The sequence below is a fragment of the Petaurus breviceps genome, unplaced genomic scaffold (genome assembly GCF_028583685.1).
Source record: "Petaurus breviceps papuanus isolate PSGF00001 unplaced genomic scaffold, PetGlider_PUasm1.0 90849, whole genome shotgun sequence".
Lineage (NCBI taxonomy): Eukaryota > Metazoa > Chordata > Mammalia > Diprotodontia > Petauridae > Petaurus > Petaurus breviceps.
Genome location: NW_027187361.1, coordinates 24,637,116 through 24,663,282, shown reverse-complemented (window position 1 = coordinate 24,663,282; position 26,167 = coordinate 24,637,116). Strand labels below are relative to the sequence as shown.

General features: G+C 40.2%; 1 protein-coding gene across 1 annotated transcript in view; it reads left to right on the top strand.

The window, feature by feature from the left end:
• The window catches only part of AFF3 (ALF transcription elongation factor 3), a 689,351-nt gene extending 665,472 nt beyond the window's left edge, over positions 1-23,879 (top strand). Inside the window, exons 17-21 of the mRNA XM_069073008.1 lie at positions 507-578; positions 6,901-6,994; positions 9,815-9,864; positions 10,014-10,237; positions 16,661-23,879. Of these exons, the coding sequence (XP_068929109.1) occupies positions 507-578; positions 6,901-6,994; positions 9,815-9,864; positions 10,014-10,237; positions 16,661-16,782 (562 nt within the window). The 3' untranslated portion in view covers positions 16,783-23,879. The remainder of the gene's footprint in view (positions 1-506; positions 579-6,900; positions 6,995-9,814; positions 9,865-10,013; positions 10,238-16,660) is intronic.
• Positions 23,880-26,167: the final 2,288 nt, after the last annotated feature.

Sequence of the window (26,167 nt, the reverse complement as noted above, 5' to 3'; positions counted from 1 at the left end):
ACTATGATTAGAGTAACAAATGGAAGGGCAGTCCATGAAAGCTAGCAGCTTCTCTTAACAAACATCTGTAGAAGCAAAATATAGATTAAAATTCACCCAAGACACTTATGTGGCTGTCCAAGTAAGAGTTCCAAACAAAGAAAAAAGAGGGAATCCAGACGTTTATATGAGAGTAAGAGATGAGGCTTCTTTTGGATGCTGTCAGTCGAAATTGGTGGCAGTGGACGGACGTGGTCCTGTTTACGTGGCTTTCCATGAAATAGCAGCATTCCTAGCATTGGAACTTGCATTATTATATAACAGGAAGTAGCTCAATGGACATAAAAATCACTTTTTTGTAGTCATTACAATGTCATGCCCTGTTGATAATGGAGCAGCCTCAGCCAGATTTTAAGAAAGCAGTGGCAGATGCTGTGTGAAGCCCAGAAGAGGCTGGAAGGTTTACTCTTCAGACCCCACTGTTTACCTGGGATGATCCTGTTTGTTTCATTTACTTTTTTTTAAAGGTATGCTATGAGACTAAAAACTCACTCAGGCCCAAATGCCACTCCAGAGGACAAACAGTTAGCCGCATTGTGGTAAGTCTGTCATGATTCATTTCCAACCTTCAGCCCTGTCAGTGGGTCTCTTTTAAGCTGGGTGCTAGATGCACAAGAAGAAGGTGCTTTCTGTCATGTCTCCTGACCCCAAGAAAGTAGATCTTGCCTTGGAGGCCGGGGGATTCCTAGAAGCCATTCAGCTGCAGTCCCTGAATGACTTACGGTGACCTGAATTCTGCAGGTATGCCTGAGCAGTTCGTAGCCTACGGCCAAGTTTAGTACATCAGGGTAATTAGTTTTTCAGCATTTGATAGGTCTGGATTTTTAATGACTTGTATACTAACCGTGCCAATATCCATGTAATTTCTTTTGTGCTTAACATTTTAAGTGCAATCATATTAACTCATCTGTTGTTTTACATGTTGGATTAGTGTAGCCGAACCAATATAATGCTTTAAATTAAAGCTCATATTTGTACCAAATTGAAGATCAGGTTCATTACATTTTTTTTAAAAATGTATTATAAATGCAAAAACTAATAAAGTTTGAAAAGATTAATAAACTTTAAAAGGACAAAAAATAGTTAAACATTTAAAACAAGAGGGAGGAAATCTTAAAACTTTCAGCCCTTAACAAGACAAAACAAAAGGAAATAAAAAAGAAAATGTTCCTGTTTGTGTCTCTCTGAAGTTGTTACGCCTATAATTCTGTTTTCCTTCCTCCTGTTCATTTTGTTTTTTCTTAACATCTCCATCGTCAGTGTGTATACATACAGGTCTGGTTCTGCTCATTGGGTACTTCATTATCTCATAGAAGGTTCTCCCCATGTGCTTTGTACTTCTTATAATACTCTACCATTCCTCTGCATGCATGTTGGATTACAGAGACAGGCCTAGAAGAATTCAGAGGCCACCTGGTCTACCCTCCTCTTGCTGCCTCTACCCCCTGTCCTCTTCTCTTCTCGATATAGAGAGATACATGCATGTATGCACATGTGTGTGTGTTTGTGTATGTGCATACACATATATGTACACACACATACTTATTCTCTAAAGTCCAGTAGATGTTTTATCTCAGTCATGTGAGTCCTCCATTCCCCCCTGTGCTGCTTTTGTTCATCTTCCACAGGTGGCCCCAGTGTGCTGAGGACCTTTCTCTGGGTCTCTAGATTTCAAGGAGATAACAGTAAAGCAAATGACATGGCTCTTGTTTGTCCCTCACTCTCACCCCTTTATTCCTGTGTGACCAGCCCACCTCCTTTTCCAGTCTCACATCTGTACAGCTACTCACTGCTAGTATGTCAATACCTACCCCTTCACTCTCCATTGCCTTTTGGGGACCCCACAAGTTTAATTATTAAGAGACTGGCATTCCATGACCAGCATCCATACAGCATTACAGCATCACCAGAATAATATGAGTATTAAATTAAAATAGGTCTTTGTTTCAGCGAGAAATTTGAGGGCTTTAAAAATACCGTGTAATTTCCCAAGATTGGTACAATCATTCTCCTCCTGTTTATTTCTGGGCTCAAAGCATTGGACATTCACAGTATCTGTTCAAGTGATATATCAGAAAAGATCAAGTTTATGAATTGTCCAATTAAAATATTTCAGAAGCGTTGTTCATTCTCCTGATTTTTCGTTTGTCTGCATCATAATCACTTCTCATTCAGCTGAGTATGTGGATAAATAAACCAAACCCTTCTGAGTGATTATTGATCTCATTTAGGAAGCTTTGCAGTGTCCAGAAGTTTGATATGATAAACATCACTCACAAACAGGCGCACCTGGAGGGCCTCATCCTCTTAGAATGAAAACTCCTTTCAAGTAGTGATAGTTTTCATTCTTTGTACTTGTATCCCTAGTGCCAAGCACAGGGCCTGACACATGATTGATTGATCTATAGGGAATGCCTCTTGCATATAGACAGACATGTGTTAGAACAATGGCAAACACCTTTGGGAGGCATGTTCCTTGTTTTATACTTTGCTTGATCTGAATCTTATTATTATACCTTTTAAGGAATCCCATATGATTCTGACATATGCATAAGGGGATACATTGTTAGAGGAGAGCCTTGAAGGGGGCATTTTGATCTGCTGAAACAATATTTTGAAGTCCACAGACAGTAAGCACAGAGGGGTTTATATCATGCACACCTCTCAGTCTTTTATGGGATTGTAAAGAGAAGATCTTCCCTAGAAGGTAATTTGCAAAAGTTTAATTATTCCCTTATCAGACCTTCATTAAACATAACCTCAATAGATGTAATTATTTTCATAAAGGTTTTGTGGACATCGAAGGCTGGTATATTAGTCAGGCATTATTAATATTTTCTTTTTGGTTTTTGTTTTGTTTTGTTTTTTTTGCTTTTTGGAGGGAGGGGTGGGGGGAGCAATTGGGGTTAAGTGAATTGCCCAAGGTCACACAACTAGTAAGTGTTAAGTGTCTGAGGCTGGATTTGAACTCAGGTTCTCCTGACTCCAGGGCTGGTGCTCTGTTTTTTTAATCGCTTTTTGTTTTGCTTTTGGACCAGACCTCTGATGTCACTGGTAAAGGGAATGCTCTCCAACAATACAGATCAGCACTTTCTCTACAGCCTATAGTTTTAGAGTTGCCAGCGGTATTGAGATGATATGTGACTTGCCAAAGGTCATATAACCTGTATACTTGACTCCAAGGCTAGCCCACTGTCCAGGTCACCTTTTTATATAAAATCCAAGATCTTTTCCAAGCTTTGTTATCTTCCCTTGACTAACATCATGAGTGATTCCTCAATATCCTTACAATTAAGTTTCATGCGGCACAGATCTCCTTTGTATGGTTAGTCTAATCCAACTGTTCTTCCCGTCTGTGTTCTTTAATGCCATTTCTGCTTGCTCACAGACAGTACATTGGGAACTGATGTTAAAGTTTCAGTGTGATGACTCCTCGCATTAATAGAGAAAGTAGTTTGTTCTAAAGCTCTTGACAGACATTTCTAGTTTCCCACACATTTATTGTCCCTTTCAGTTTCACCGTTTGATGTACGAGGGTGATTTGGCTTTCTTGGGTCTGTCATCAGATGTTCTGCAAACCTATTTTTGTTCTTGCTCTTTGTCATTTTTAGTGGAATAAAGCTACCCATCATTTTCCACTGGCCTTCACAGTAATTGTTTTTGATATTTTAAATAATAAGCATTTATTTGATTTTCCTTTCTCCCTCCCACATGGTGAAATTTTAGAAGAAAAAAGACAAGACCCTTAGGATAGATGAGTCAGATTCCCCCATTAGCAATTTCCCAAAAATATATGTCTCATTCCAAGTCTTTGAGTCCATCACCTGGCATGAGGTGAGTGGCATGCCTTATCATTAGTCCTCTTGAATTGGGTTGTCGGTCGTTCTCAGGGTTCTTACAAATAGGTTTATATTCTAAATCACTTGGCTTCTAACCTGTCTACCTAGTCAGATAAGTTATTTACTGGGTGACATACTTTGTAGAGTTTTTTGGCCTCCTTATTGTAGCACTTGATTTATATTGCTTAAGTTTCATTAGGAAATTGATAGTCTGTGTTGACGTCTATTATTTTTTCTATTTCTCATTTCTTGGCATCAGTAATTTATTTGAATAGGTCACATTGAAGAATCCTCACTTGCATCTCAGATCTTCTCATTTTTTTAAATATTTTCTTCTGTTTTGATATTTACCATATCAAACCTAATTTGATACTAATGAAATCATAAATCCAATTGTAGATGGAATATTAATTCAGAAATAACTCTTATATCCATAACCAGTCGTTTCCTGTCTGTTAAAAATATATTCAGTTTTTACAATAATAATAATTAATAATAATAATAATATTTGGTGCTCTCCATATCCAGTGCCTCCCTATTCTCCTCTTGAAGAAAATATTCCTCAGACATTATGTCTGAGAAGACTTCTTTATAATCTACGAGTCTTTGTTCTTTCTCTTTCCTCACTCCTGAACCACATTTACTACCTTTTTTTTGTTTGCTGTCTTCCCATCTACGTACTTCTGTGTATTAAAGGGTATGTCAGCATAGTTTGTGTTTGTGGAACATCAAGTGTTTGAGAGATTTAACTGTTTCTTCATTTTTCATAACAGATGTTGACATATAACCTACAGCTATTTTCATGATAATCTTTTTACAACTATCGTAAGCATTTTAATCAAAATGATCCAAATGCCCCATGAAATTATATTTATTGTTGCTTTTAGATGCACAGTAAACCAATTCCACCAACTCTGTTTGCTTTTACAAGACAAATCTGTGAACCACTTTTCCATTTAGCTGCAATTTCCTTTTGTCTTTTGGCTTTGTTTATAGTGAGAATATCAAGACTTACAGGATTCATGTCCTCCAATAATATGTCTGCTCATTGGTCACTGAACAAAGAGCTTACATTTTAGGGTGGCAGTGGCTAACTTAATAATGGTCTAGAACTTTGGTGATTCTTGGCATCTTCTGCCCCTTTTCTGCCACCACCAGCTCTAGAGTTACCAGAAAGATCATTTTGTGTTTTTCTTTGTTGCATGAGTCACAAAAAAAATTAATTGCCAAGTAACTAGCCCAGTATGATGGGCCTCTCTGTCCTTAGTTCAGTCTGTTGCCAAGACCATACTGAAAACCTTGCCAGAATAGTAAAACCTGCCAGAGTTTTTGCTTCATTGTCATAGTCTTCAAAAACCCAGGCTCACTGCAACAAAGTAGGACTTTATGGAGCAAATAAATTAATGTGAAATAATTTATTCAGTCATTTTCCAGTTGTCGGACATACAGTTTGTTTTCAGTTTTTCCTGTTCCAATAGAGTGTATGTGAATATTATTATAGGATAAAATCATAGCAATGCAGTTGCTAAGTTATGTTATGTTCACTTTGTGACTCATTGCATACTTCCTTTTTGCCAAAATGTTTGTACCAGTCTATAGCCCTACCAAATCTTTAGAGTGCCATTTCCACACAGCTCTGCCAGCTTTGTGTTCTTTTTTTTCATTTTTTGCTTTTTACAATTCTAGGGAATGTGGAAGTAGCATTTTTCTGGTTTTTAGGAAATCCGAGCATTTTTTCTTGTGCTTAATACTTTATAATTTCTCCTTCATAAATTGTATGATTTGTATTCTTTGACCAATGCTCCCTTGAGGACTGTATTAATGCTTGTAGAGCTATGGAGCCATTCCCTACAAATTATTTTTTCAGACCTTTCTCTGAGATATTTACTACAAGTATTTTTCCATTTTACTTATTTTTCATTAATTTTAGGCACACTGTCTCGTCTTCCATTATTTCTTCTATTTAGGTTCAATACATTTTGATAGTAAAATAATTTATTTTTTAAATGTTTGCTAATGTTCACCCTTGGGGCCTTAGTTTCCTCATTTGTAATTTAAAGGAGTTGGATTAAATGTCTGTAAGGTTTATTTCCAGCTCTAAATTCCTGTTTCTTTGTAGTAGATAACAGTTGCACTAATACAATAACTATTAATAATGATGATAAATCCTATGATCCTTACGTAATGGATTACCATCCCACTCACATGATTGTTATTAGCAATGATAATAAAATCATACAGTCCTCTGTAGGGAATTATCAGAGCACAAATATGATAGCTATTAACAAAAACAATAATGATGGTAACAATGATTATTCCATCCCAACTTTCACAAACACTTCCTGTTCCTAAGTCATATTTAAGGGAAATTCCTGAGAAGGAACCAAATCACATACTTTTTATAAACTTCAGAGAAATTTCCACCGGCCAGTAGATGTACAGTTCGTGGTCCACAAATCAGGGAATCGGACCACAAGATGAAAAGATCCGCAGCTCCTTATGGGCTGAGGGGTTTCCAGCAATATTGGGAGAAGGGAAAAAGCTGCTTGTGACTTTCTCCAGCTTTCTGTAAACTCCTTCTAATTAATAAAAGTGTTAGATTCATCATAAAGTGAGGAAAGAAGATTTGAAAGAAGTTTCCTTTTTTTTTTTTCCAGGAGAGCAAACTCACAATCAGCCAGGCACCTGAGGCTGTGTTAAGATGAGGAATGGGGACATAGTACGGGAGTGTGGTGGTCCTGCCCTGTAGCCTTCAGCTCACTTCTGACAGGGAGACACTGCCCTCCAGTGGTGTAGAAGGAAGGCTGCGAGGCCTTGGACCGTGCCGCTGATGAATGTATTTGTGATTTCAGGGCCATGTGGAACTGGCAGTTCCTGTAGATCTTTTCTAGGTGGTAGATTTGACTTTGTACCTCAGAACCTCAGTCTGTACTAAGTGCCGGGAAACGTTTGGAGATGTTTTTCCAGTTTGATCTGAGATGTATGACTGCGCTTACACTGATTTTCTCTCTTTGGGCTGCAGTTACCGCTGTCTGGCTCTGCTGTATTGGCGGATGTTTCGACTCAAAAGAGACCATGCTGTAAAGTATTCGAAAGCACTCATTGACTATTTCAAGGTACCATCTTTCTTTGTCAGTTGCTGTAAATTGTGACTGGACCATGGCTGTAGAACCTAGCGTGTCCTTTAAACTGTTATTGCTATGTTGTTATCCCATTGAGGATAAATGTCATTAGATGGACAGAATCCGGTGCTTTCAGGCAGATGAAAGTGTGTGCATGAAACCAATGTATGGCACAATCGCGGAGTTTTAGGACTGAGGAGGCCTCGGAGAAGCCATCTGACATATCTCCTTGTTTGGGGGTGTTCCATGCCTCCCCTCCCCATGATAACCCTTGAGAAAGAATACACCTAATCCCTCGGCAACTCATGCTGATATTTTAACCATCCAATCAGGACATTGTTCCTTATAGCTAATCCAGGGTCCTCCTACCGCCCTGAAACCATGTTTTCTCTTGTTTTGTCTTCAGTTCAGCTAGAGGAAAGGTCTCCATTCTCTATAGCGTAATCCTCTGCCATTTTTTTACCTACGTGACTTTGAGCAAGTCATTTCACTCTGTGCTGCAGTTTCCTTTCACATGAGAGAATTGGTCTAAATGAACTATAAGGCCCCTTCTTGCTCTGAAGCTATATGATCCTGCGAGCTTTCACATACCATGGCAACAGTTCCTTTGTCTCGTTTCATTCATATCAGAGACCCCTATTGACTCATGTCAAAGCAGTTCTTTAAGTCTCCTGTGAGAAGAAAAAGATGAAATATGCCCCCCTCCTAATCTTTCTCAGAGAGGACCCCTCAGGACAGGGTCAGCCTTGGGCAAGGTAGCTGATGTGGAGGTGGAACAGACTGGAGGCTCGTTCCTCCAGCTCTCCACGGCAGTCCCAGCCAGGGTCTCACTAGTCAGCACACGCCTCTCCGCAGGTTAGGAGTCAGTTGCCGTCCTCACTCCCCAGAAAGCCTGTTTCTAGCCTCACTAGGTCATTTCCTCATATGTGTCCTAAAGACCACATGAACCAAACAGAAACAGCTCGTGTTCCTAGGTGAAAAAAAGGATATTCTTTCAGGTGTCTTCTGCATAGCATTCAATTGAAGAGTGTTCCGAGCCATGGTCAACTAAATATAATCTGTTTCAAACCAGAAGAGTCCTGGAACCGACACAACATGGCTGTGGGAACATCGGGTCTTGGCACCTAAGAGGAAACACTGAAAAGAGTGACCCCCTTTTAAAGGGAAAAGTTCAGGTTTTTATAGTTAAATATAAGCAGCAAGCCTAAAGAATGAGGAGTGGATTAGAAGATTTCCCTGATGTAATGATAATAGATTGTCTTTTTATTTGTCCATTTTCTCCAATTAATTTTTAAGAATAAGTACAGGGGTGGCTAGGTGGCACCGTGAATAGAGCACCAGCCCTGGAGTCAGGGAGACCTGAGTTCAAATCCAGCCTCAGACAACACAAAAACTAGCCATGTGACCTTGGGCAAGTCACTTGACCCCAATTGCCCTACCTTCCCCCCTCCAAAAAGCAAAATATTTTTTAAAATTAAAAAAAAAAAAGAATAAGTACAGAAGGGGCGGCTAGGTGGCACAGTGAATAGAGCATCAGCCCTGGAGTCAGGAGGACCTGAGTTCAAATCTGGCCTCAGCCACTTAACACTTAGTAGCCATGTGACCTTGGGCAAGTCACTTACCCAATTGCCCTGCCTTCCTCCTCCAAAAAGAAAAAAAAAATAAGTACAGAACAGGTACCATATTGAACATAAGACACAATTCTTCTCCTTTGGAAAATTTGTAAGAGATTATTGAAACATTGACTGAAATTCAGTAATTATAAAACCTTTGGGTTAAAAACTGACAGAATGGTAGAAAGGAATTCAGTTTCCCAACGCAAAGGTAACACTAAAAGACAGTCTTTCTGTCCCTACCACTTTGGGGCTTCAGCTTTTAGGACAGCTAGGAAGAATTGTTCATTTTCTTTCCTGCTTCATCTGTTTCCGGTACCATAGAACTTTTCTGTTCAGGTTTATTACAACCAAAGTATACTTTTAATAGCCCGTATTGGATGGCAAAATTTTAATAACTAAGAGAAAAAAACAAAGCTGATATATCCATTAGACCTAGATTAAGAAAAGTTTCTTCATTGTAGAAAAAAATAACAGTGGCTCATCTGTTAGGAACTTTTTTCCCCTCCTTATGAAAATAGTTTTATTTTCTCAGTCAATGGTACAGTGTACAATTCTGTACTTGCGTTTATATGGTACCTATTGCCATAGCCCCTCAGACTTCTGACAGATTGCTTTGTGTGACTTTGAATAACACTGCTCACACGAAGTAAAAATTCAGTCTCCATTTCATCAAATGCTTCTGTGATGCCTGTTCTGCACTTAGCTTTCTCTGATCTGCTAAATCAAAGCAACACTTCTCTCTGTAGAACCAAGATGCCGCCCGTGCTTTAGAGTGCAGAGGAAAAATTCGCATCAGCATCACAAAAACATTTCACTCCATAACAGTTCTACAGATTAACACCCGAGAGAGCATCATTAGTTGTAAATGTGTGTGTGTGTGTATGCGTGTGTGTGTGCAATTGCGTGCGTGTGTGTGTGTGTGCACGTGCGTGTGTAGGAACTGTCCATTTAACAGTTTTTACTGGTAAATGCAACACTTCCTTTCAGATTCTGTGATGTGGTCCAGATTTCAGTTGCCGTATCTTGAAGGGAAGCGTATTGAATAATGTGCTTCCAGAACGAATGTAAAGCAGTCTCTTTATTCTTTTAATTATTTTTAGTTCTTTTCTGATTTCAGTCCAAGTTTGTAATGACATGTGCTGCTACTTGTCTCTTAAGAAAACTGAGCCCTCAGTAAATGCCCTGCTTCCTTCCCCAGAATTCATCTAAAGCTGCCCAGGCCCCATCTCCATGGGGGGCCAGTGGAAAGTAAGTTGACTTTGTTGAATAGAAATTAATTCTGCATGACCCTAAGAAACTGCTTGTTAACATCCGAGTGCACCCAGGCATGTTCCTGCGTCCCCCACTCAGCACTTGTCACTCCTCAGTATCTTGCCTCTCAATCTTGTCTTGTGCAGGAGCACAGGAACTCCATCCCCCATGTCTCCCAGCCCTTCTCCAGTCAGCTCGGTGGGATCTCAGGGGAGTCTCTCAAGCACTAGCACCCCTTCGCCATCATCCATAATCAGCATTCCACACAGGATCCATCAGATGGCGGCCAACCATGTCAGCATCACCAACAGCATTCTGCACAGCTATGACTACTGGGAGATGGCTGACAACCTCGCCAAGGAGAACAGAGGTATGCAATGTGAAAATAAAGCCAAGAACGCCTGGGCCCCTAGCTAGAACCCAGAGGATCGGGCGATGTGTTGACCTGATAAAAGGTTCAGCTGCCACGGTGCATGGTAAAGAATGCGAGGATGGGAGTCGCAGGATGAGGGTCTGAGTCAGCGCGACCCAGGCTTACTAGCATGAAGAGCCGTGGAGCCGCGGCTGTAAGGCCTCAGGCCGTCACCTGCCCTTGGTCTCTGTGGTTTTCAGTTTTCTCATCTATAAAGTGAGGGACCTGGTTGTAGGGAAGGTACTTTGGGCGCTTAAAGCTCCATTGAGATGTCCCACTTTGTGGCCCTGTGGCAGGGCCAGCTGCTGTTATTATGTGCCTAAGTGTGCTCACTGTGAGCTCCTGGGCATGATGATAACCCACACGTCCACGTCACCTTCTAAAGTAGGCAGTGAAGTATGATCCCCATTTTACCAGTGAGGAAAATAAAGTTCAGACATGCTGTGCTCTCCATTTCACCATACTGCCAGTGGAAAGGCTTTGTTTGTAGATTTTACCTCCTAATTGGCATTGTTTTTCTCAGTCAAATGTGTTGTGTTATCTAGTGTAAAGAAAGTACTCTGTATAGTTTCTGGTGTTTGTTTCTTTATGCAAAGAAGTCTGAGAGAGTCTCTGACATCAAGGACTTCACAGACTGACAGGGAAGACAACATAAGCAGAATGTGGCACGTTCACTACCAAGTGAAGAATGTCCCAGACAATAAGCTCTCTGTGGGTTCAGACGAGAACTGGGGCTGGTGGGATCATGTGTGGCTTTCTAGTTTCATGAACTGGGCCTTGAAGGATCAAGAAAGAAGGGCCAGGGAGCCCCGTACAGGTGGGACAACATTGTGAGATGAGATACAAACTTGAAAATCTTTTTAAAATTCTTGATAAATAGTGAGTTACCATGGTTCCTGACTAGAGAAGGGATTCACACAGGAGATGTGAACGACAGGAGGTGAAGTTGGAGCCAGAGGTGAGGAAATTCTTAGAATTTTAACAGTGAAAGGGACTAAGAATTCTGCCATGAGGCAGCCTCCACCGGCAGTCTCCATTTAAGCATTTCCAGTGGCAGGACAATCCCTAACTCGTGCCGTTAGCCCATCATGCTTCCTCATTCTGCCCTCTGGGGCTGCGCTTGGGTGTAGCTGTGGCCAACCTCTCTTCCACATAGACAGCCCTTTAAATACTTAAAACTATCCCAGCCTCCTCTGTGTCTTCTTTTCTCTAGGTTCAGTATCTCCAGCTCCTTCAGTTCTTTCCCAAGTGTTGTGGGTTCTAGACCCTCATAGCATCCTGGTCACTCTGCTGTGGATGCTCCAGTTCATCAGTGTCCTTACAAGACACCCAGCCAAAGCCATGCGTAGTTCACCAAGGTGACCTGTTTGCCACCAGCAGGTAGCACCTTCTATAGTATGACTAAGCAGAAACAGCATAGTGACCTGGTGATGTTGGCAGCTAGGTGGTACGGGGGAGAGAGCTCTTGGCCTGGATTAAAGAAGACCTGAGTTCAAATCCAGCCTCAGTAAGTTAACAGCTTTATGACCCTGTACAAGTCACTTAACCTCTGCCTCAGTTTTCTTAACTTTAAAGTGGAAATAAGAATGGCATCTACCTCCCAGGGTGGGTGTGAGGATCAAATGAGGTGATATCTGTAAAGTGCTTTGTAAAAAACCCTAAAGCAACATAAATGCTGGTTGTTTAGTTATTGTTGCTGTTATGTTGTCACAGGGCCTGTAGTCAGGAGAGAATTCTACTCCACCCTGACTCACTGTGACAGACAATGTAATCCAGTATTGTCTACGTACCTGTTTCTCAGAGATGTGATGGAGAATTCAAGGAATGTCAGAGAAACAGAGCATTTATAGTATTTGTGACATAGGATGAATGTCAGACCCATAGGCATTTTCAGATTATATGTCCTGTATGCATGCATGTCTATATCTGTGTGCATTTTTAATCCCCACGTTGCTCAGCACCATTGGGCAGAGTGCTTTGATTTGAGATTAAAGGGACATTCTGGTTGTGACCTAAGAAAAGAGTCAGTTCCTACCTCCATTTTCCTCCTTTTCTGCCCCCCTGCCCCCATCTGCAAACCCGCTAAAATATAAAAATAAAATAAATGTGGCAAGCACCTTACTTGTTAAGCACTGAGTGAAGAAAATCAATTCAGAAGTGACAAGGTTCTTCCACAGCAAAGGAGAAAAGTCAGCTTCTCAACGGCATTCTGTCCCCATAGCTTTATGGCTGCAGCAGCAGAGTAAGGAGGGGTCCTGATCCTCAAGCTGTTGTATACCCCGTACATGGAAGGCGTAAGAATAGGGGACACTTCCATTTCAATGACAAAGCTCAGAGGAGTGTTTTGTATCAGACACTTCTGGAAATGTCTCCTGCTCTTCCTAGAAACCCTCTGAACTTGAAATTCCATTTCTCGTTCTTGCCTTCCTGGTTCCCTCTCAGCTCCTAGAACTGGCATTTCCAAGAACCTTGATTCATGGCCCAGCTTTGTCTTGGATTTCCAGTGATGCTTTGGCCCCTGTATTTCTTTGACTGGATTGGGGGAGGAGGGGAGGGAAGAGGTTTCACCCCGAGCCGAGTGATTGTCCTAGGCAGCATCCTGTGTAGCACAAACTGCCCGTAGCAGACAGTGCTCAAGCACTGCATTATTAATATTTTATCAATTGCTTCCTTAAATCTAGACAATTAACAAAACAACAAATCAAGTCTGGATTTGTAGCTATTTGCTGAGTTCTGAGGTAAATGTGCACACTGAAAATTGAGTAACTGGCTTAGGTTCAGACTGACCCCAGCAATACCCTTGCACCGCCCTAGAACTGGCTGAAGCACCCCGTGACTTTCTGGTGGGCTAGTGGACATGGAACAAGGAAGGCATCTAAGACCTGTGATCGTGCATCCAGTGTCATTGCGAGAGCTGTTCCTTCGCAGGTCCTCTTGCCCTGTGTGCCCCAACTCTGTTCACACTAATCCCTGCCAGTTTGACAGGTAAAGACGCAAACTGTTAAGTGTAGGAGGAGCAGCTCACAGTTAAAGCCCCATCATATATGGCAGGGAAGCACCGCCTTGAGGACACGGAGCATCCCATTATCCCACCAACACCATGAGGGTGCAAAATATCTTTGGGACGTTTGGGCAATCTATTGGGCACTATTTGTAGTTAATTCATTTTCACCATCACCTCCATTCCTGGCCATCACAATATACAGGCAGACATGCTTTTACAGAAAACAGAATTTGGGTACCAAGAGAGTCAGGCCCTCCCACAGTCTTCTAACTCTTTAGCCATTCGGCCTTAGCGAAGGCTATCTGAGCAGATCAGGCAGCACTAGGCTCAGGGACTGGTTGCTTATATTCTGTCCTAAATGTCCTACGGCTGAATGAAGGTCAATCTCAGATGTATTTCTATACTTCTGGTCACATATGTATCCTCTTATTAAGCAGGATTCCGCCTCGGCCGCAGTGATTTATCACGAAGCTATTAGTCCCTGTTCTATATCTTATACACAGTCGTCTTTGACGTAAATGACTCTGATGAATCACCTTCAGGTGTATCTAGTTTTGTCAAACAGGTGCTCTGGCCAGTGACTTCAATGGAAGGAATTGGCGGGGGGGGGCAGGTTGGTAGATTTGTTGTGAGCCCTGCTAACTCTCTTCTGTCCAGGGGTGATGGTAACACTGGATTTTGTTATAGGCCTAGCCCCCACCTAAGAAACACAATCCCATTTTGGCCAGTGTAGCTTAATTTCTCCCCAAAAGTGACCATCCCATTATAACTGAGGCTACCAACCTTTTCCTGAAAGAAATCGTCAAGTTCCACAGCCTTCCCTCGCACCTCACTGTGTCAGTCAGTTCTGGATTGTACTGTTGTGTGCTTTCAGGTTAAAGAGTCACCTTTCCATGACACCATTCCTTGGTCTGACGTGGATAACAGAGCTGTGAACAGTGTCTTGGATAACACCTCCTATAGAATGACTACATAGCTCTATTTCCCACCACAGATTTTTTTGTGACAGTAATTTGGTCCATGCCTTCTGTCCTTCATTCATTCAAAAACACATTCTTCTTTGCAAACTGTGATTTACATCTTCAGGTTTCCCTGGAACTCCTCACACACACACTACATTCTCTGTCTTTAATAACTACCTGAGGGAGTCAGAGGCTGGCACAGTAGACCTTACAACCAGAGTGGCCCCTGGCTACACTGTCCCACCATTCCATGGGCTCAGCGGCCAGCAAGATGCTTCAGGGCAAGGCTGATGTCCTTCCCACTGCTTCACAGGCGCATTGGGAGTGGGGAGGAGATGCAGCATCCAGCCCAGCATAACAGAAAGAAGGAGGTAAGACATCATCAGAGACATAAAAAAGCAAAGGGTAGCAGTTGCTCTTGTGCCCAGGGTTGCTGCGGCTTCTCTGTGCAGACCTACCTGACTTTAGGTCCTCTCTCTGACTTTGGATTTGTGTACCCAAGAATTCCAGATCCTGATTCATCCTGGCCTGTGAGTTATGTTTGTACTTTAGACCTCATCCCTTTTTCCCCATGAGGGTGCTCTGATCTCTTTCTTGCATTGGGTGCCCTGTGGGAGATCCAACAATCACCACTCCTTGGAATAGTAATGATGACAGTAATAGCAACTAGCATGTATATAGCACTTTAAGGTTTGCAAAGGGCTGTCCATGTCAAATCATTTGATCTTTACAACCGCCCTGGGAGATGCTATTATCCTCATTTTACAGATGAGGAAACTGAGGTAGAGAGAGGTGAAGTAACTTGTCCAGGGTAACACAGATAGTCACTATCTAGGGAGTAGAAATAGGGGCTTCTGGACTCCAAACCAAATACTTGTGCCACCTAAGTACCTTGCTTAAGGGACTGAAGGAAACCTGGTGTATCAGGAGAGCTGATGATTACGACAGCATCGTTAGGGTGTTTTTTCTTACCTGCACAAAGTCTGGCTTTGCCTTACTGGTATTAGTGTTTCTAGTAAATGATACAGCATCAGGCTTGACATGCTAGCTAAAAAAGTTAATGTACTATTTGGGCTGCAATAAACAGAACAAAGTGAGGTTACGGCCTCGCTGCCTTCTAACTGTTGTCAGCTGTTAAGTTCCACATTTTAGGAAAGCCATTAATAAACTGTCCAAAGTAGGAGAAAGTTTGGAAATTGGAAGCTCACATCATCCAGAGATTAATCAGAGGAACAAAGACTTGGGGCTTAGCATAGCTTCTGTGGCATATTTGAAGGATTGTCCTGTGGAAGAAGGGTTATTAGTCTTGTTTTGCTCATTCCCAAAGTAGCATCTGCATAAAAATTGCAGATACAAAACTTTTTGGGGCTTAATAGAAGGAAGAACTTCCTGACAATTAAGAGTTGTCCAAAAGTCAAATGAGCTGCCTCAGTAATTCGTGAATTCCTTAAAAGTGGAAGTCAGGTAGTAGCTGGATGGCTACTTGTCAAGGGCGTGGAAGGGGGGATATCTGTTCAGTTAATGGATTGGGCTAGATGCCCTCTTAGATCCCTTACAATTCTGGAATTTTATAAGTGCCAAACCTTTTTTTTTTTCTAAATAAGGGCCTAAAGTTGTTTCTGTTGTTTTTAAAAGTTATTCTTATTGCACAGGGTGTTTTCCTGGGTTAGGAAAGAGAAGCTTAAGGAACAAGACATCAGTCTATGAATATTCACTAGGAAGCACAAAGAAATACCCAGTACCAGAAGGTGTCATCAGTGGCACACTGAGGCAGAGAGGATAAAAATCTACCCTCCGGTGCTGTCTCAACAGCCTGGGAAGCTGAGCAGAGCTCGAAGCCGTCTTCCCCCAACCATGAGTCCAAGGGTGAAGGCAGCCCCACCTCTTCCTGCTGTCTCCCATCGGTGCATCAGCTGGGGTTATTCTGCTGCCTCCACGGTCCTTTCCTTTCCTCTCAGAAGCTGCCTGGGTGACCGGGTGCCCATTAGAAACACAGTACCAATGCAAAGACACAAAGTTATGAGAAGCGTTACTGCTCCCTTAGACCGTGTGTTCAGAAGAACAGAGCGACCCTGTGCCAGGGAGGTCACAGATGGAGAGATGAGAATGCTGGAGAGTCTCGTTTAGTTTGATCCAGAAATGCCCTGTATCATGATCTGTGTGCCTTCTAGATCATCTGCTGATGGGTGATCCTTTTGTCTTCTCTGTTTTCCTTTTCCCTTTTTTCTCTCCTCTTCTATCCCACCTTTCTGTCCTTTTTTTCCTTCCCTGATATTTGTGGTAGTAACATGAATGGGACAGAATTCCTGATGAACATAGAAGCCATGAGGGATATTTTTTCCACGTAACTCAATGTGATTTCATTCACAGATGTGACAGGATTGCCTTTTAATAATGACTATTTCTGTTCCCTAGAGTTCTTTAATGATCTGGATTTGCTGATGGGGCCTGTCACCCTGCATAGCAGTATGGAACACCTAGTTCAGTACTCCCAGCAAGGACTGCATTGGCTGCGAAATAGCGCTCACTCATCATAGTGATTGTGTGCCGTTTAGCCGGACTGTGTAATAATCTCCCGTGGACTGTTCAATTGTTCTGGACACTGTGCTACCGAAATTCTCAGTCACAGCATTTATCCAAATGAAGGTGAATATTTCTTCAGCATCGAACAATATTTTTCTAGGGGGTGTGTGTGTGGGTGTGGGGGTGTGTGTGTTTGTAAGTGTGGGTGTGTCTGAAGTTGTCTGTGTATATTTGTAAAATATATGCAGCTCTTCAGAATTCATCTCCTCCTGTAGTCTCCATAACCTTAGGATAGGCAGAAGTAATCAGGTGTCTGATTAGAGAAAATGACGCATACATACATACACACACACACACACACACACACACACACACACACCATTTGCTTTCTATTTCAACATTATACCTTGGATTCTTAGAAAATTAAGCCAAAATCTCATGGGTTAGTTAATCAAGTGCAATAAAGCACATTGAAAGCTTGACTGCCAGTTTAGATGCTCCTAGAACATACATTATTGATCTTTTTTTCAGTCTGAATATACTGTCTCCCCTCTACTTGCAGGTTGGTGTGAGTTGATGAGTAATTGAAAAATGGAGTTGAATATGTTATTTTTTGTGCAGGAAGTTTCAGTGGATTTCATGTTACCTTAAAACTATTGCTGTTTTCTAATATCACTGCATCTATCATTCAGCCTTATTATCACCTAAAAAACACAGCAGTAAGCAAAGGAGGTTTTTCCTAGTTATCTGCCTCTTCCTTCTCTTTCCCCTTCCCCCATCAGAGTGGTAGTTATGACACTAAAATGAACAAAAGAAAATATCCGATGGCTTGGGACCTGAATGGATATTAAAAACATGTAGCAAGGCTTTGCATGTGAAAAGCAGAATTCACTTACACAGGTGACATCCGACACACATATACACACATTTCCAATTCTCTGTCTCTCGTGTAATGGCCATATGGAGCAATGTCTTATCTAACTGCCAGAAATTTTAAATGTCTTTTCCATGATAGCTTTCTTGCAAATGTAGGCCAAATCGAGACATAACCTAGACTGTCTCCTTACCAAAAGTCTGGGTTTGCTGCTTATCGTGCTAAGAACCATTTACTGTAATAATTCCATATAATCCTCTCACTCTTCTTGCATAATCTACTAGTGCAAGGCTTTAATATTTCTTGATTTGGGAAACATTTCCAGTCACTGTTGACGAGCTGCCTTTTATTGAGGAGAGGGCTGAGGGATGGTATTAATCCTGCAACAAAAACTACAGTTTTATTTGGGTCAACAGCAATCGATGCCTATTTGTATCCTCTGTAGTAAGTCATATGCGTACTGCCCTTTGCCATCAGTGCATTTCTCTTTGTTATTAACTTTATGTTCACTCTTTTGACATCTTTTATTGTTTTCAGTTTTCATTGGAAATATAGCCTTAATCAGATTTTGTCACTTCTCATTTGAGCTTTGGAGTTGAGAAAATATGTCCCAGAAAAAATTACCTTTGGGTCATAAAAAATAGCCATATCCTTCCAAAGCCTAACATGTCCGGACTCTGTGTGTGTGCACACATATACATACACATACACATACGTGTGTGTTTTATATCTGTATGACGCATCCTGCTGATACCGCCATTGCACACCCTCAAGAAGGGATGTGATACAGTATGTTGCTTAAACTGTTTCAAGGCAGTACAACTCAAAGGGATTTAAAAGAGATGCTGACGTATGTCCAGTCTAGGTACTGATGTTCTCATTCATTTAATTGTGGCATGTTTCCCATTTTTCAGCCTGATATTTAGTTGGAAAGTCAAGTCCACCAAAATCCCTTAGCTCTGTTTACTGGTTTCAAGTTGTATGAATGCTAGAGTTATCTTGGTGATGATTTTGAAGTTAACTTGGAAGTTTATGCCTCAGTAAGTGAGGGCCTTACCAAACTTTTCTTGGGCTTTTGTCTCAGGGTGTTTGGGTTATATTAACTCAGTATATTATTTTTTCAATATTCATTTCACCTTGTGTGCTGCATAGGTTTTCTTTATAGGTACCTCTAACCAGTAATTGGCATGTCTCTGCAGTTCTGTTCTCTTCTGGAAACTTGAGTTGCATATGTAGAATTTAGAGTCACACAATTTTTTTTTTATTCTTATGAACTCTGAAGAAAGGTTAGACCTCTCACATACAGTTTGTTCCATACAGATGCTTTGCAATTCAGGATGACTGAATACTTTCCTATGATGCTGTAACTTAGCTTGCATCAGAAATATCTCTGCTGAGTCTTTTTAAGTTATGTACGTTTTGTTTTTGTTTTGTTTCTGGTAAACTCCCAATCCAATCATGAAACTGAATTAAATAAGGAAGTATACTTAGACTGCTTATGTTGACAACATTTTGGTTGGTGACTTGGCAATCATTATTTCAAACAAGGCTTTAACAGTGGGTCATTTTGGTGATGATTAAAGTAGATAATTATATGGCAGGTGTTTGTTTCCTGTGCTCCAAATGGTGAGGCAATGTCATCTGTTTCATTTGGAAACAGAAGAACTGTGACAAAAGAAAATTTTAGTGAATGGTCTTCTCTTGATTGCTGTTTGTAAAAGTCATTCCTATCCTATCCTTTTTCATTCTTTTAATTTTCTATATATCTTTGCATTTGACCACTTTTTAATTTTGAAGACAAATTCTGTTCTCAGGAACCAAATATGGGCTTGATTGAGGTCAAGCCCTCGACAACTTTAATTGGAGTTTGTCCTTAATCACAATGACAGAATTACCTTCAAATGGGAGTAATCCAAATCTATCCCAAGCCAAAATCTGGCATTTGTTACACATTCCTTATGAAATATTTTGATGAGATATGCCTTCACAAATCAGACTCGTGTGCAGAATTATGCAAAGAGAGAGATTTGGTTAAAACACATACTTCTTAATATTGTAGATAGGAACTCAGCCCCACACGATGAAGGAGATGGAATAAAAATAAGTTGAAGTGCTTTCAAATTGTTTACCATATTTAAGCACATGAAATGCAATACGAGGAAACTTTCTGCACTAAAAATCAGTTATCATATTTATAACAATTATATATGCATTGCATCACGATGTGTACATTTCTGGCACTCCATACATAATATACAGTTTGTGTAAATGAATACATTTAAATATATGTATACAATACAGCTAAACCATAAAAACGTAGTCAGTCTGAAGGATATTACTAGTGCCTCAATATTGAGTACATGTCATTGGATGTTCATTTCACCTTGGAAGTGCAGTAATTGTTACAGAACTAATTAGTGCAGCTGATCATTACTTAATATCACATCTTTGAAACTGTGCAGTAGTATTTATGTATAATAGATATGAAGTATATATACACATGAATACATGTATATTTTTAAATAACATTTTTCCACAGTTTTCACAGTTTTTCCAGAGCTACTGTTAAAAAAAAATCTATATTACACAAAAAAAGCAGAATTTTTTTTTCCTAAGGAAGTAGACACTCTGCACACCCAGTTAACATTGTGGTTTATCTGTTTCTAGATACCCAAAAGACTTTAGGAGTCACCAGCCTTAATGCATGTACAGAATTATTCTTGTGATTTATCTGTGTTTTTTTTAATCTTCATGAAATTGGAATTTATAAACATGTCTGCCTTTCTGAGGTTGCAGATGTTGCATTAAGTGATTTATGCTGTAAAATGGGAGAAGTTGAACTGTAAGTAAAGAATGTCAACTGAATTCCATAAATTTTTATAAGAAAAATTCAAAATCAAAATGTTTTTCAAACCAATATCTTTCATTCATAAAACATCCTTTTTATGCATATTTTTATTGAATACCCACTAGATAATTAGCATAATAAGCCTAATTCTTGATGCAAAGATATATATTCTTTTCATGAATTCTACTGTTCCTTCTTTATGCTGCCCCTCCACAGCCTCCTCCAGGCCCTCTATACATACTCACACACACACACACACACACACACACACACACACACACACACACACACACACACACACACACCCAATTCACCAGAGAACTGTCCAAAAGAAACAAAAGGCCTCAAAAATGCATGTTTACACATGTATTTTTCAGTCTGACACAGATTTATTTATCCCTGAAGTACTTTTTAGATAGTTATCTTGTGTTCGTGCCGAAATGGGGTGTCTCGGCTCATCTTAAGCTGAAGGAGCAAATGACTTGACTTGCAGGATGCCATTTTCCAACTGCTGGCACTGTTGTACAAATAACCTTTGCTAGCCTTTAAAAAAAAAAACTTAATGTGAACTTTTAATTCAAGAAAGTGCAAGTATTGGAACCTCCTATGTAGGAAAAAAAACTTTTTTAAAAAAGAAATTAAATCTTCAGTCTCTTCTTTCAGAACCCTCTCTTTCAACCTTTGTTCCTTTCAATGAAGGTATTTCAAGCCTTTCACTTGTCATCCTGCCATACTTCTTTGAGCTGTTCACAAACATCTGGCCAAAAAGTAGCAGTGGGTGACTTTGAGAGGTTATATCCATCTAGTCAGATTGGTTCAGCACCTTTGGCACACGGACCATGAAGGACTGGGTCATTCTCCAAAAGAGGAGGGAGAGAATACTTTGCATTCCTTACATTAGAGATCTTCCAATGAGGAGGTATCCTTTGGAGCTAATGTATCCTTTGAACAATGGTCTTTCCCACCTTGGGTTAACCTTGACTGAGGGCTAAACTCCAACAGAATCGCTTTTTGTTTTGCAGTGCTTCCATTTTAACTGAAACTTGGAACCAGTGGAGATTCACAAAACGTAAAAAGAAAAGTGAAAACCAATAATAAATAAAACTGAATTTTAAATTTGGGGTCAGTTCTTCTATTTTCTCATGTGCCCATTTCTAAGAAAAAAAATAGCTTTTAAATCTAACTAATTGTTCTGCTAATCATTTTGGCTTTTGATTCGTTTTCCCTTTGTCCATCCTGAAATAATCTGCTTTCAGACAGACTTCACTTATTTGTTTGACATAAGGAAAATTAGAAAAATTACCTTCTCTAACTAATTGCATGTGGCCATGGTTCATCTTTATAATTAATTGGTACCATAAGTCTTCTGGGGGGTGGAAGGGGTACACTGTTGATGGGATGCAGAGGGATTTACCATCACAGCTCTCACTCACACTAATGGGAATCAAGGGATTAAATCCCCATGTATTAAGTTGACAATTTACCTCTTACAGCCAATTTAAGAATGCATTGATCTGAGGAGTGAATGCAAGACAGTAATTATTAGTGAGAACTGGGCCCAGCTGCAGCGTTTAAGTGTCAGTAAATATTGATGAGATCTAAAAAACTAAATAACAGCCTATTTACTTTATGTGGAAAAAAAATCATTTTTGTTTCTGGAGATGGTTCTAAACTTTGGAAATTTTGTAGATCTTGGTAGAAAATTTAAGTTGTTTAGTTTCCTTATTAGTCCTTACCGTGTGACCCTAAACAAGTTACATACAACTTCTCTGTGCATCAGTTTTCTCATTTGTAAAATTAGAGGGTTGAACACTAATGGTTGATTCTAAGGTCCCTTCCATCTCTACATCAATGATCGTTAATTTTTTTTTTCAATTTTCCATAAGGTAAAAGATGTTTTCCCTTGGAATTGGGAATGGTGGTTCTGGATACTTAAAACTAAGCAAACTAGGAAAAAACAGGAAAAATATTTATATACAGAGATGTGTCTCTGGAGAATATCTTCCTGGATTGTGTTTTATTCACTGTTGCTAAAGAGAACTGAGCTTTTAAAGGAATTCTCTCTGTATCCCTTTTGTCATCTTGCCCCAGCAGTATACAAATTACTACAAAGCCAGGGCACGGCTCTGTAAGTTATGATTGCAATAATCCTATGCATAACCCCCTCCCATCTTTAGTTAGAGAAACTGTTGTAGCATCACCAAAGTCTTCACAAACACAGAGGCATATTTGTGTAGTGAAATATAAATATTAACTCTTCAGCAATTTGCATACTATTTAATAATCCCTTGCAATTTCTGGAGTAGTCAGCTCAGATCAAAATGCCCTTATCTATGACCTGCATTGTTCCTTTTTCTTCTTTCCCCCTATGCAATACTGTAGAAGGCACAGATTGACCATCTTGACTTTTCAGTAGAACAGTGTCAAATCGTGGCGGGGCACCGAGTAAGTGGAGGGAGTGTGGCCTCTTAATCCCATCCCTCCCCCTGCCCTGCTGTATGTGACTTTGAGCAAAGCTGCTTCTCCATGCCTCAGTTTCTTCCTTGGTAAATAAGATTCACAACATCACCTACCTCAGTGAGACAACACAAGAATCAAAGGTTGTTCATGTACTTTGAGATCCCAAGTTCCTAAGTGCTCAGGAGGCATTAACGCCGTTACTATGGCAGCAGCACTCAAAGACTCTTCGGTCCATCTGCAAACTCCCATACTCAAACCTGTGGGAATCACAAGATGGAACAACCGTATTCCCTCCTGATAACCTTTTGAGAAAGATTCCCAGCCTCAGCTCAGAAAGCTAGAGACTGTGGAGGGCGACTGCCTTTGGGACTGGGGAGGAGGGAAGCAGAGTTTTCCCTCTGGCCGGTGTGTGGAGGAGATGGGAACACCTCACCTTTGTGGCTCCCCTGGTGCTGGCCGTGTGCAGAGCGCTCATTAGCAAACAAGAGTGTGTGCTCTCCCTGCCAGGTGCATCAGGGCTGCTAAGTAACGCTGGTGACGTAGCCTCCACCCTCCTGTGACCCTTACTTCTTTTCCATTGTTTGGCCTCGGGAAATAGGAGATCATCTTGCTGAAAAGAGGGAAGATCTTCCTCAAGTTACTGTTTCCCACCACCTCCCCACAAATAAAAAAATAAATCACTGAAAATCTTGCTTCAGACATTTGTAGTAAAGTCTTAAGTAGTCACTGCTGAGCCTAGTCTAGAAATGGGCACTATTTTCACGCTAATTGAGTAACGAGAACTTCTTCTGATCTTTCTCTCTTATATACCCTTTAATGCTATGAGACTGAATGAGAACAATCGGACACACATACTTTTTTTCCTTCTGAGGGTATAATGTGTCTGAAAGTCTGCTGCAGGGGATTGGTCTGAGGGTAAGATGTACCAGCATAGGGATTGGGTCTGTCCTAAGCTTAGAAAAAGAAAAATCTTTCTTCTTATAAAGGTAAAAATAATTTCCAATGGACTAAGAGGGGCCCCTTTGTATGGTCAGGTCAGTTATGAACCAGTCATTTGTCAACACCAGGTGAAGAAAAAAGAGGTGTGTTATCCTAGGTTTGTCCAGGCCCTCGGGATATTTACACAACACCAAATATCTGGGTGAAAATTGGAACATGCAGGTCATCGTTGGGGATTTTGTGTCATGGAAATCGCTTATTTAAATGATAAAAGGAAATTTTCATCTAATATTGAGTATCATTTACATACAGCATCAGTCAGGTTGCCAATTGTCCCTGTATCCTGGCCTTGGAAACTATAAAACAATATTAGAAATTCTCCTTTTTGGGCCACTAGGAATAACTTTGTCAGCCCTCTTTCCCCTGAGGCCACCAGAAATGGTCAATGGATGTGATCTCCTACAAAAACCCTGCCTAATTAACTAAATCCCGAGCAAAAGTGAAGCTTTTAAGGGGGTTAATCCACAATTCTGGCAAGTGTGTATGGTGGCAATTTGAATGAAAATCTCCAATATGATTGCACTAGCTGCATTAAAACCCATTAATAAAGTGTAACTGCTAATACATGGGTTTCATTTCTAACAGCATCTTTTTCCCTACCAGAGGATTAATCAATATTTTTCCTACAATAACACTCAGTAGTTGCAGGAAACTTGCAGGGGTAGATGTTGGATTTGTTAGTCTGTAGGATCAAGTTGTTGAAATCCTGTTTAATTTCCTCATGCAGGAACCTAAAATTCCAGTTATGTCATGCCAATAACTGGTATTTATTCATAGATTCATCAGATTCCATTCAAGACCTTGCCATTACATAGCATTTCACATTCTTGGCTTTCTGGAAGCCACTGGCAACTCAGGAGCCCAGCTCATTTCCAACTAGATTTCTCAAACGATCCAGACTTTTAGTCTCTACAATACCAAATTATAGACCCTTCACTTGCCCCTTGCCTACAGGAATCGGTCATAGTTATTGTAGAATTGAACAATTTTTTTAAATGGGACTATTCTGTACAGTAATTTATGCTGTAAAAATGTACATATTATCATTGTAGCGCTGATGAATGATTTATTAGGTCAGTTACCATTTTCATTTTGTCTGTTCATTCTATATTAAGATAACTTAATTTTATTTTTGTTACATGACAGTTCATTTAGGGGCTATTTGTCAATGCATTTGGACCCTATAACGGAGAAAGCCCAGAATTTATGTTGATACACAGTGGCTATTTTAATTGAAATAGGTGTGATGATTTCACTATGCATCAAAATGGGAAATTATATTACTAATGATGGTCAAAATCCTATGCTTTTATCTATGTATTTTAGTAATATGAGCAAAGTGATAACCAGATGCCATGAATGCAGACCAGTGACTTTGATAAGGTTCACTCTTTTATTTCCTGCTCAGAACTCAAGAACTGTTCATTCTAAAGAAAATGGAAATTGACACCCAGTAGATAAGTCCATTCGTTCCCTCGTGACTTCTCCTTACCCCCTGGACTTCTCCCTGAAAGTTTGGAATGCAAGGATCTGTAGGGCTTGAACTTGGTGGTTCTTCATATCTGCCTAATTCAGCATAAACATGAAATCCTCTTTTTTTCTTCTCCCTCTATAAAAGGGCAGAAAATAAATTGGGTGTCCATACACAGCTATATTTGTCCCATTCCAAACAAACAAAACATCCAAAGCAAAGTGCATATGTTCCAATGGCAAAAGGTTTAGAAGGGGTGGGAAGCCTATCTATTATTAATGATTTGTTTCTGGTTTTTGTGTATTTTGTCTGATTTTAAAGTTCACATGTACAAAGATAATGGAGTCATGGACAACTTGTTTTACTGTTTGGAGATTTTGCTGTTTCTATAATTCATACGAAACCCATGTAGCACAGTTTCTGGAATGGTAAAACATCTTACTGTAATGTAACAGAATGAGCCTTAAGGATTTGTAAGAATAAGCACTTTTATATTAAAAAGTAAATATTAATTCATCAGTAAGATTACTTTTTTAATGTGACAATAAACCATAAAATCAACATCTTTCTGTCTCGAGTATGTCTCATCTGTTTCTTTTTTCAAATACCTGAGTGTGGAATGCTTGTCATTTCTCAGACTTTGTGGATGTCTTTGTAGTTCTCAAACCACAAGGTAACCTCTTCTCTCTGCCCCTTATTCCCTACCAAAGTTTAAGAACACCCAGACACCTTTTGAATGAACATCAG